Raw genomic sequence first — 12,517 nt, forward strand, 5'->3', positions numbered from 1 at the left:
TCCCTGAGAAGGAAGTAGCATTGTAGTCAGGAGGGAAAAGGGCACAAAGGTCTTTAGGCGCATCCTGCACAATATGCCCATCAGCTCTGCACTTCCACAAAACTGTGCTTCCTACCTACAAGTTTTGTTTCCCAAGTGGCTTCTATGCATCCAGCGTTACTTTTCCCAAGCCCTCAAGCATGTTTCAAGTTTGGATGTGGATGGATGGGAAAAGGAAAGCAATGCATGGATGGAACTGATCTTGGCAAGGGATGAAAAGAATAACAGGAAGAGATTCTGTAGGTACCTTGCTCAGAAAAGGAAGGCCAAGGACATTGTACCCCCTGTGATGAATGAGAAGGGTGAACTGGTAATGACAGACATGGAAAAGACAGAGGGACTCAACAATTTCTTTTCTTCAGTCTTCCCTGCCAGTCCGGCTTCACAAGTCTTTTGTTTCCCTGAACCCATAGTTGGTGGCTGGGGGTGCAAATTCCCACCTGCTGTAAGTGAAGAGCATGTTTGAGACCACCTGCAGAAACCCAACAAGTACAAGTCTATGGGGCTTGATGACATGCAACCCAGGGTCCTGAGGGAACTATTTGATGTAGTTGTCAAGCCTTTCTCCATCATATTTGAAGAGTCCTGGCAGTCAGGTGAACTCCCTGGTGACCTGAAAAGGAAAATATCACTCCCATTTTTAAAAAGGATAGAAATGAGAACCCATGGAACTATTGAATGCTGAGCCTCACCTCTGTGTCTGGCAAGATCATGGAAAAGATCCTCCTGGAATCAATGTCAAGGCACATGCAAGACAAAGAGGTGATCTCAGACAGCCAGCATGGCTTCACCAAAGGCCAAATCGTGCCTGACCAATGTGCTGGCTTTCTACAGTGGAGTGACCGCATCAGGCAACAAGAGAAGACTGACCTAAGTCATCTACTTGGACTTCTGTAAGACCATTGACACTGTCCCATATGACATCCTGGTCTCCAAATTAGAGAGATACGCATTTGATGGGTGCACCATTCAGTGGATAAGGAGTTGGCCTGAAGGTCACACCCAGAGTGTGGTGGTCAACGACTCTATGTCCAAGTGGAGGCTGGTGAAAAGTATTGTACCTCAGGGGTCTGTCCTCGGACCCATATTGTTTAATATTTTTATTAATGACATAGACAGTGGGGTCGAGTGCACCCTCAGCAAGTGTGCAGATGACATCAAGCTGAGAGGTGTAGTTGATGCAACAGAGGAAGGGATTGCTGTGCAAAGGGCCCTGGGCAACCTGATCTCCTGGGGGGCATCCCGGCTTATGACCAGGGAGTTGGCAATAGGTGATTTTTAAAGTCCCTTCCAACAGGAGCCATTCTCTGATTCTATGGTCTCACGAGCTATACCTCAAGCATGACTCCCATCCCATCAGCCTTCCTGTGGTGTATTGCCTGACCAGAACAGAAGGTGACTCACCAACATCTTCAATGCTATGTGCATGCTTCTGGCTTTTATGATCCCTATCTGTGCCACATTCCTGCTGCAGGTCCATCAGCTCTAAAGACAGAAGTGACCTCTCAGCCTCTGTCACAGCTACATGCTTCCTGCAGGCCCAACAGATCCTGAGGCACACCTGATCCCATCCCAGCATTCCCAGCCAGCTCCTCCTTGTGGCCTCTGATCTGATCACATACCTGTCACCTCACATGCCTCTTCCAATGCCATGGGACTGCTGCAGGACCTCACAGTCCCTGCCCTGCCCCATGGGGACAAACAGCTGAAGTTAGGGATAGGAGTGGGGTTGAAGCTGAGATGTGCTGTGTGCATGGTGGAGGGCTTTGGGGGTTAGATGATCAGGTTAATGTTTAGGGATTAGAGGGCACCTTCTAGGGTCAAGGGAATGGCAAGTGTATCAAGGGAGGGATTGGTGTTCTGCTCAAAGTGCCTGCTCAAGGTCTGGGATAAGGACAAGTTTTGAGGCTTTTAGTTTAGGTTTGGTTAGAGAGCTAGGTTTAAGGCTGGAATTTTCTTCAATCCTTAGTTAGTCTTAATCATCCTTCTCTTTACCCTTCTTGTAGAAGATGCCTTTTACCTCTGCCTTTTCAAAATCCTGATCAATGTCTCTCCTTTATCTGGCCTTTCCAAGGTCTTTGAGATAGGTCTTATAACAATGTCTGCAGCTCCACCAGCACCTCTCTAACCCTTTCCACATCACCTCTAAGCAACCTGAAGAGTGACCAGGAGGATGATGTTTTCTTGGAAAAGGGTTTAGTTAAAATCTCTGAGGAGGGCTGTTATGGGCTTCACACAGACAGTGATGGTAGTATCACAGAAAACAGTGACACTTGTGTGGACAGAAGAGCAGGTGGATAAGGCTTTGGGCCTGCCAGCACAGGACGTACACACATGAGAATTGCATGAGAGGGAAGAGGAAGATTGGATCCAAAATGTAGATTATGAAAGGAAAGACCATGAGTATCACCGTGGCACTGCAGGACAGCTCCAGCAATGGGGCAGAATCACAGAAGGTGTCTATGACACTGGGGCCACAGAACTGTAGCTGGGAGGAGGAGAAAGAATTCCTGTACATGAGAGAAATTCCCCTGGTTCAGGTACAGCTGCCTTCTGGAGTCAGACCTTCCACTTCTCGAGCCTTGCAGAGGAGAGGGGTGGCATACAGCCCAGGGCTGACCGTAGGACATGGCCCCCAGCAGGAAGCACTGCGGTCATGCAGAAGGTGCAGCCGAGAGTGCTGCCACCTCTGTGAGCAAAGGGGGTGCTTTCCCCAGCCAGGAAGCTGGCCAGCATCTGGTGCACGGTGGTGGAGCTGTGCAAGGAGAACAACTCTCCCCAAGGAAGAAGGCCACGGGCATCTGCAGGTGTTTGTTGGCAGGCACCAGCACAGTGATGAGGGTGTTCCACATCCCAGTCACCGTGCTGGATATATGAAAGAGGAAGAGATTTGTGTATGAGTAGAGGTTCCTGCAGATGGACAGCTGGGAAAACTCAATGAGCGGTGTCTTAGTGTCTCATTCCCTACATGGAAATATTTTTAGAGCATTCTGGTCCCCCCTCTCTTGTTAGGACACCAATGAGCAAGATGTTAGGACACCAATGAGCAAGTGGGTACATACCACGTGCAACCCTGTAGTTTTGATCGTTTGACCATGGAAAGACCATGAGAAAATGGGATGGAAAAATCTACTTCCACCCTAGAGGCACGGATACATGAAGCACAAGGAAAACCTTTCGCTAAAAGTGGTTCTTCTGAGAAAATTGCTGCTCCAGCAGGCAGTCCTCCAAACAGTGTAATGAATACTATGAGCAAGACGAGAGAGGCCCTGTCTCAATCCAGGGCGAGGGAGAGGAGAATCGAGTGTATTGGACTTTGAGGATTATTAGCCTGACAAATCAAACTCAAGAGTTAACTGTATTGGAGGCTGAAGTGAGTCTAGCTGGGAAGGAGTGGCAAATGCAACCCATTGGGACTTGCCTGGAGGCTCTGTGCAACCTTGGCATAGACTACTTCAGGAAAAGATACTTCAAAGATCCACAAGGGTATTGGTGGGCTTTGGCATAGCTGCCTTGGAGATGGAGGACATCAAACAGTTGTCTACCTTGCCCACTCTCTCACAGAACCCTTCTGCTGTGGAGGTGTTGATGGCCAATGAGCAGCAGGTGCCAATCGCTACCACAACAGTGCACCTGAGGCAGTATTGCACTGACAGAGACTCCCTGACTCCCCTGCATGAGCTGGTTCATTGACTGCAGAGCCAAGGAGTGAGAGCCAAGGCTCTCTCACCTTTTAATAGTCCCATATAGACAGTGCAAAATTCTAATGGTAAATGGAAGATAATGGTGGACTTCTGTGGCTTGAATGAAGTCCCACCACCACTGAGTGCTGCTGTGCTGTGCATGCTAGAACTTCATTCAGTATGAACTGGAGTCAAAGGCAGCCAAGCGCTATGCCACTATTAATATTGCTAATGCGCTTTTCTCCATGCCTTTGGCAGCAGTGTGAAGGCCACACTTTGCTTTCACAAGGAGGGTCGTCCTGTCCACCTAGAATCTGGTGCCCCAGGGCTGGAAACAGACCTAATATTTTCAATGGGCAGATCCAGACTGCCCTGGAACAGGTGGAGGCATCTGAACATCTCCAAAGCATTGATGTCGACATTACATGGGGCAACACAGATCAAGAGGTGTTTGAGAAAGGGAAGAAAATAGTTCTAATCCTTCTGAAAACTTGTATTGCCCTAAACCACAGTAAGGTCAAGGGACCTGAACAGGAGAACCTAGTCCAGGTTGGTCAGGTTCAGGGGAACATCTGGCTGGGGGAAAGTTGGGAATCAGTCAGTGGCTGATGAGCAATTGCATTGCGCATCACTTGCTTTATACATTTCATCATCGTAGTAATAAATTGCATTATATTGTATTGTTATTGTTACTGTTATTCTTATATCTTCATTTTCTGTCCTTTTACACTGTCTATATTTCAACAAATAAGCTTTTGAATGGTAGGTGTAAGCTAACAACTCTGTGATGTTTAGGTGCCCAACAGGTTAAAACATGATTGACAAACAAATTTTAATAGCACAAAGAACACTTCTAAAATGTGTCTCTCCCGTGTTTCCCGTGTTCAGAGAGGAGCAGTCAGTGATGACATCAGTATGCCTCAATCAGCACACCCCAGCAGAGACCCTGCTGCCTTGGGGAGCTGTCAGCCCTGAGGCCTTCGGGACACCTCAAGGGAGCCCAAGGGCACAGAGCAAGCGATGCCATGGTTGGGTGCTGTGCTGCTGAGCTGGGCCGGGCTCCTGGGCACAAGGGGAGCTCCTGACAAGCGCTGCAGAGAGACAGCTGTGCCCAGGAGCAGCTCCTCTGCACAACACAGCAGGACTGGGGGCTCTGACTGCAGCTGGCATGCAGAGAGGAGAGAAGGAGAGAGGGCTTGGAGGCACTGAGGAGCGCAACAACAGATGGCAGCGTGTGGCAGGACACATCTGCAGGCTCTTGACACAGTGAGGCTCTGGCAGCAGGGCCATGCATGTGGGGTTGCCAGAGGGGTCTTCTACAGCTGGCACATCCAATGGCTGATAGCATCTGGCAGGGTGGGTCTCTCTGTTTCTCCAGTGAGGAGTGGAAGATGTTTTAGAGAATGGCATTTATACGGGGTCATTTCCAGAAGAAGATTGAGGCTTGGTTTATCTGAAGAACAAGGCTTTTTTTTGGTTCTGTGCTTTCCAATTCCTGCATTGTAGAGGAGGGAAGTTTGAGGGAAATGTATTCTCAGGATTATACAAGAGACTGAGACTCCCAGAGCATTGCACAGAGAGATCAGAATGGAAACAATGAGATTCTGACAGGTTCTCCTGTAAAGAGAGAAGATCGCCTGGGGTGTGTGCTAAGACAGGGAATAAGTTTTCCTCATTTAAGTCTGTTCTAACTTTGATCTGCATTCTCATCTTCAACAGGCAGCTGTGTTTAAAATCAGCAAATGCCCAACAGCAGCTCTGTGAGCGAATTCCTCCTGCTGGCATTCGCAGACACGCGCGAGCTGCAGCTCCTGCACTTCGCGCTCTTCCTGGGCATCTACCTGGCTGCCCTCCTGGGCAACGGCCTCATCCTCAGCGCCGTAGCCTGTGACCACCGCCTCCACACCCCCATGTACTTCTTCCTCCTCAACCTCGCCCTCCTCGACGTGGGCTGCATCTCCACCACTCTGCCCAAAGCAATGGCCAATGCCCTCTGGGACATCAGGGCCATCTCCTATCAAGGATGTGCTGCACAGGTCTTCTTTTTCTTCTTCTTGGTTGGAGCAGAGTATTCCCTTCTCACCATCATGGCCTATGACCGCTACGTTGCCATCTGTAAGCCCCTGCACTACGGGAGCCTCCTGGGCAGCAGAGCTTGTGCCACCATGGCAGCAGCTGCCTGGGGCAGTGGCTTTCTCACAGCTGTCCTGCACACGGCCAACACATTTTCCCTTCCCCTCTGTCGAGGAAATGCTGTGGACCAATTCTTCTGTGAAGTCCCCCAGATCCTCAAGCTCTCCTGCTCAGATGTCTACCTCAGAGAAGTCAGGGCACTTGTGTTTAGTATTTCTTTAGCCTTTGGTTGTTTTGTTTTCATTGTGCTATCCTATGTGCAGATCTTCAGGGCAGTGTTGAGGATGCCCTCTGAGCAGGGCAGGCACAAAGCCTTTTCCATGTGCCTCCCTCACCTGGCCGTGGTCTCCCTGTTTGTCAGTACTGGCATATTTGCCTACCTGAAGCCCCCCTCCATCTCTTTTCCATCCCTGGACCTGGTGATGGCTGCTCTATACTCACTGTTGCCTCCAGCAGTGAATCCCCTCATTTACAGCATGAGGAACCAGCAGCTCAAACATGCAGTGAGGAAAATATTTTATACCTCTTTCTTCAGCATTAATAATGTGCATATAATACTAATAGGATTTCTGCAAACAAACACTCTTAGTGCAAATTCTTGAAAGTAATTTTCTTTATTATTATTTCCTATAACTTCTGGCTTTGATTTAATATTATTCTAAGCCTCCTAATTATTTTTATTTTATTATTATTATTATGAAGTCGATAATTTCAAATAACTTTACAATCAATATTCTTGTTTAAATAAAGACAATAAAGAAACTGGGGCAATTTCATTAGTCTCTGCTGCAGTCTCTTTCCATCGTCAGTGCTTCCAGCAGTGAACCCACTCATCTAAAACATGAGGAACCTGGAACTAATGGATGCAGTGAGGACACTGCTTGAATACATATTCTTCAGCTTCGTTGACTATAACAATAAGCTTATAATCAGAAACACCTATTTTTCAAAAAACTTTAAGATATTTTTTTTTTTATATTTGTCTGTGTTGTTATTTTCACTAGCTATTGTTTCAGATATAAATAATATTAATCTTAGCCTCCTACTTGTTAAAGATTTACCTATAGAACCAGGCTTCCTGTGTAGATAAACACAAAAAAGAATCCAGAAGAAATTCATTGGTCTGAGCTCCCATCTCTTCCCATCTCCTCTGGAGCTGGGGGAGCAGCCCCAGCACACAGGAGGAGCTCAGGGCCAAGAGCCCAGCTGCCACATGCAGGAGAAGCCCCGGTGGTCCTCGCGGCTGCCCTTCCCTGCCCGCTGGGCTCTGCCTCTCTGCTGCCTTTGGTTTGCGGCTGCTGCTTCCCTGGAGCCATGACCATGGCCAGCAGCAGGACATGGCCTTGTCACTGCTATTCTCTTTTGGTTTCCACAACATGCTTCTTTTTTTCTGGGTAAGCCCTGATATGTCGTGTACCTTGGTGACAGTCCTGTTGTCTGAGCAGTGGCATCCCTGTGGCTGCAGGCAGCAGCAGGCACTGTGCAGCCCTGGGTCACAGCTGCCTCCCTGCTAGCACCACAGGAACAAGAGGGTCTTGCTCAGGGCAAACCCAGAACCCTGGACACCTCTTCCAAATGTGCTATCAGGAGCACAGACAAGGGGTTGCTCCCTGCTCTTCTGTTTCCTGTGGATCTTCATGGAGTGAAGGACACAGGATGAAAGTCCCAGGGTGGTTTGTGCGGAAACAAGGGCAGGACTAAGTACTCCTGTTGTGGCAGCACTTGCCTAAGGGGATGACAACTGGTCTTGGACTCATCTGCATGGGACTGTGCCCCCTGCAGTGGGGCTGATGGCCGATGTCAGCCTGGAGAGGAATCTGGAGCTTCCAGGAGATGTCAGGGGATCTTCAGGGACAGGGTGCTGAGTGGGTAGTGATTAGAACCTCATAAAATGACTGTGCAAGGTCGTTTCAGGTAACAAACAAGGTGAATCTGAGGAGTGCATGGGCTGCTCAGACTGCTCAGGCTGGATCAGCTGTCACTGCAGGTTATCCTCCCAGCCTCTTGCCCACCTGCAGCCAACTGTCTCCTGGGGCAGAGTGAGAAGCCGAGAAGGCCTTGATGCTGTGCAAGCACTGCTCAGGAACAGCGATCAGAACCACAGGTGACCAACACTGCTCTGGTCACATATCAAAAACACAGCACCACACGGCCTGATCTGCAGAGAGAAATGCAGTCCCAGCCAGTCTTTGTCCCCACAATGGATGAGAAGACTGTGAGAAACAAGGACACTCAGGGCTTTAGCAGATCCTTAAAGTCCTGCCTGAGTCCCCAAATGGAAAGCAATCTATGTCTGTGGGCTGACGAGAAGGAAGTGGTGAGTCCCGAATGGGGGACAGGGCTGAAGGGCTCTGCGTGAAGCTGGGTGGATGGAGAAGTGTCCACCTTGCATGTGTGCCTCAGCCTGGGAACAGGGGCCTGCCCACGGTGCAGGATGGTTGGGCTGTGCTCAGCCATGCCCCAGGAGATGACCTTGCTCTCTTCCTCCCCACCACTCCCCACATGGGGCAGGCCCTCAGGAAACACCCCTGAGCCTGGAGATGCACCAACCTGCTGCGCTGAGGTGCCACTACTGCAGGGGCAGAGGGGAGGGTTGGAGAGACACGTGGGGCCTGTGGGCAAGAGTGGTGTGGCCTGGGGAAGTGAGTGCCTGGGAAAAGTTACCCTGGAGCCATAGGAGCCATTCTGGAAAGAAAACTTGTAGGGAGGAACCACACTTTTGTGGCACTGCAGAGTTGCTGGGCACATTGTGCAGGGTGCTCTGATGGACATTTGTGTCCTTTTCCATCATGTCTTAAGTGCCACTTTTCTCAGGAATAGAGTAGCCAACAGAGCACTGACACATAGTCTAAGATCATGAAAGGCATCATAAACATGCCCCTAAAAAGATAATTGATATGGGGAAATCAGGAGAAGCCTGGCCAGGAGAGATGTGAGACTGAGAGGAGGGAATAAGGGCTTGGCCAGCTAAAATTAAGGATTTTGTAGAGGTAAGAGGGTCCAGGTTATGCTGATGCAGCTGTAACCGTGACTTAAAATAGTCATACAAGGCTATTCCCTGGCTTCAACCTGTAAAGTTAATTCCTAAAACTAAATGCTACTCAGCACCCTGACAGGAATCCACTACTCTAATGAGTGACCTCAGCGTACCTCTAGAAGACAAAACTCAGCCCATAGCTGATTCATCCTAGCTCTTACTCTCTTAATCACTCTGATCTCTGCCCTTAATACTAGCATTAACATGGTCTATTTAACACTGGAAAACTGCTTAAGAGACCTAAACAAAACCCTAACTCCAAATGAATGTGTTGGGCCATGGATCTGATCAGCTTGTGGGCCACAAGGAGGAGATGGGTGGGAATGCTCTGAGGAGCTCAGCTCTGCCTCAACATCTCCTGCCCCAGCACGAGGAATGTGACTGTGGCAGTGACTGTGAGGTCACTTCTGTCTCTGCACTTGATAGGGCAGCAGCAGGAACGTGTCACACAAAGGGACTGTGAGGTCACTTCTGTCTGTAGGTGGCAGGTCACCTTGACTTCTCCCTGGGAGCTGCACTTTTGGGCTGACATCTGGCAGTGGCCCTGCTTGGCATGCTGACTGGGGGATCCCCTCTGCCTCCAGAGCCAGGAGGACCCAGGCAGAAAGAAGGCCCCAACATGGGTTGTCCTGTCCCTTCTGCTTGAGTCCATGAGTGGGCAGCAGCAGGCACAAGGCTTGGCTGTGTCTAGCCAAGAAGCTGCAAGGCCAGCAGCAGGCCCCTGGCTTGGAAGCTGCTGCTGAGGTGACTTGTGTCTGGTTTGCTGACAGGCTGCAAGGAGCCTGCTGGGTTGGGATGCCTACTTCAGGAGTGCTTTCCAGCCTGATGGAACTTTCCTTTGCTAGTAGGAAAGAGCAGGGGAGAAGAAACTCAACAAAGTGCACCATGGAAGTTGCGCACTGTCCACGAGGAGGAAGAAATGTCTCTCAAAGGGTCATGCTGTGGTGCCAGAGGTAACCCTCTTATCAGACCATGGCTTCCTGTTTCAAGGAACAGCTGGTGAGGGTTGACAAGGCATCGGTGAAAGCAAGCGATGAGAGCAAGGTGGTGAACAGAGATGGGTGTCTGAAGACTTCAAGGAAATAGGACAAATTGTGGGACAGCGTAGGAAAAGCTACAGAGGAGAAGGCAGAGGGTGCTAGCAAGAATGGAAGGTCCCAACAGCCCTGAGGTTTTTGTCCTCTTGACTAGAGCTTAGGAGGAGAGATGTTATATTCATTGTGATGGGGTCTCATGGATTCCTTACAACCATGTGCAGCAGCTAAGAGGCTTCACACCACTGTTGTTCTCATGGCATCACACTGCCCACTACTTCCCACAGACCCCAGCAAGAGCCTTGAGACAGATGTAGGGGTGCAGGGTCTCCCCTCCCACTTCCAGGGGTCAGGCCTTGGCTCTTCTGCATCACCAAAACCAACCAAGACTTCCCTCAGCACAGTGCTTTGCCTGTCTTTAACCATGGCCTCCAATTATCTACCCTAACTAGTCCCTGGGGAGGCTTTGTTAGTAACAGCCCTCATTGGGGCCCATTAATACTCCAAGTCACTTCAGCTTTTCCTTCTGACTTTACTTTCTCTAGCAGTTGCATCATTCTCCTCTCAGTACCTGAGCTTCATAGACTCAGCACCACAATACACCATGGAACTCTTTAAATGCAGAAATTCCTAACATCTCCTCCATAGTTTTCTTCAAGTCTTCACAGCTTTTGCACCTAATTGCAGAGTTTGCATGCTGTAGTTAAGGAAGAAGTTTTCAAAAAGCACCTAATAAAAATCTTTTCTAGTTTTAAAGGTTGATTTTTCTGCAATTCAATTTTGTGCATCATTTTCCTATTGCTATTGATCCAGGGTGACTTCTTTGGAGACCTCCATAGGGAGGAAAAGCAAAGTCTGGAGGTCTGACACCTCCACTGCCAGCAGTGGTCTTTGTCTCTGTAAATGCAGCCCAGTTCAGCGCTGGAAACCCTTTCTAAGACAAGTCAGGGGTTCCTTGGGAAAAAAATAAAATTAAAATAAATAAAATAAAATAAAATAAAATAAAATAAAATAAAATAAAATAAAATAAAAATAAAATAAAATAAATAATATAAAATAAAATATAATATAAAATAAATTTGAAATAAAATAAATTTGAAATGACCATTGGAACCTGAGAAGTACAGCCTGAATCTTACTAGAAAACTGGACATCCACAGTCTCTCTTGGTTCTACTGTGGAAAACTCAGAATGAAAACTAAAGAAAATATTTCTTCAAGTGGCTGTAGCTGTACCCATGAGCTTGGCCTCTTTGGGGACATTGTTCCCTTCCAGCCATGGAAAAGTAAATTGAGTAATGTGAAAAGACCTGCCCAGTCAATAGCAATTCTATTGACTGGGCAGGTCTTTTCACAAGGCAGCTATGCAAAATCCCCACCAGTGGTGCAATCTTGGAACTTTGAAGTTCCCTCTCCTGAAGCAGTCTATGCCGAGCATGCACATAGCCTCCAAGCGAGTTCCAATGGGGTGCTTTTGCCATTCTTTCGAAGTTAGACTCACTTCAGCCTCCAGTACAGTTAACTGTTGGGATCCCCCTGTCACTCCAGCAATACAGGTGGGTTCTACCTCTTTCTAGCTTGATGGCATTAGGGTACTCTGTGCACCAGTGTCCAGTAGAGCCTGATACATTTGTGGGTGTGATGTGTCAGGCCATTAAATATACCCAGTCCAGTAAACCTGATTGTCCCTTTCCTCCTTGCCTCCCCCTGGCTGGAAGCAGGACCCCTCTAGTCCTGCTCATAGTATTAATTATGGTGCATGGTAGATGACCCACTGGAAACACATCCCACCATGGTAGGGGAGAGGGCACTGGCAGCCAAGGGATGCATTTCGGTGCAGGAGTTGGGGCCCAGCAGAGACAAGGAGTCAAGGCAGTGGGGTGGGGAAGGCCAGCAGAAGCAGCCCAAGGGGTCGTGCTGCTTGTGAGGACACGTTTGTGGCAGCAGCCGGAGTGGGCAGCAGATGTGCGCAGGCCAGGGGAGGCCAGGAAGTGCATGCCAAGAGTGTTCCTGCCAGCAAAGCCAAGGCCGAGGCCGAGCCCAAGGGCAGAGGCAGGCCCAGGGCAGGGGGCTGCAAGGGCCATGCTGAGCTCCCTGCCCCTGCAGCAACTGCCCTGGCCCTCGGCCTCCTCTCCCCTGCCCCTGCAGCTCTGGGCTCCCTTGGCGCAGCCCTGGCTCTGCAGCACCAAGCCCTGCTGGGAGCCCTCCCCTGCATGCTGCCACTGCTCCCTGACGCTGCTGTTGCCCTCTGCCGGGCACTGCCCAGCCCAGCCCAGCCCCTGCCCACCTCTCCCCACCCCCCTGCCCTTGCCTGGTCACCCAGTCTTTTGGCCCTTTCCACTTGTTCACTGAAGCCCTCTGAGACCTTTGTGCCGTGACCCCGTTCTGTGTCCTAGCACTGCAGAGCTCCCATCAGAAAATCCATCCTTTGGCTTAACTTTACTGTGAAGATCCACTTACTGCCCACTCAACATAAGGCACACAGTGTCCCAGGAGAACCCTTAGGATATTCTGGTGGTTCACAATACCTCCTTGATGCCACCAGTCCTGTCACGTTTCAAACCCAGGAAGCTGCTTCTTGACCTGTCAGGT

General features: G+C 49.4%; 1 protein-coding gene across 1 annotated transcript; it reads left to right on the top strand.

Moving 5' to 3' along the window:
• Positions 1–5,464: 5,464 nt before the first annotated feature.
• On the top strand, positions 5,465–6,457 carry LOC311428162 (olfactory receptor 14C36-like; the record flags this gene model as incomplete). The annotated part of the gene is made up of 1 exon (XM_084539707.1): positions 5,465–6,457. The coding sequence occupies one exon, from the start codon at positions 5,465–5,467 to the stop codon at positions 6,455–6,457; it is 993 nt and encodes a 330-aa protein (XP_084395833.1).
• Between the last annotated feature and the right edge of the window lie 6,060 nt (positions 6,458–12,517).

Source organism: Aythya ferina (assembly GCF_964211825.1).
Source record: "Aythya ferina genome assembly, contig: HAP1_SCAFFOLD_29, whole genome shotgun sequence".
NCBI lineage: Eukaryota > Metazoa > Chordata > Aves > Anseriformes > Anatidae > Aythya > Aythya ferina.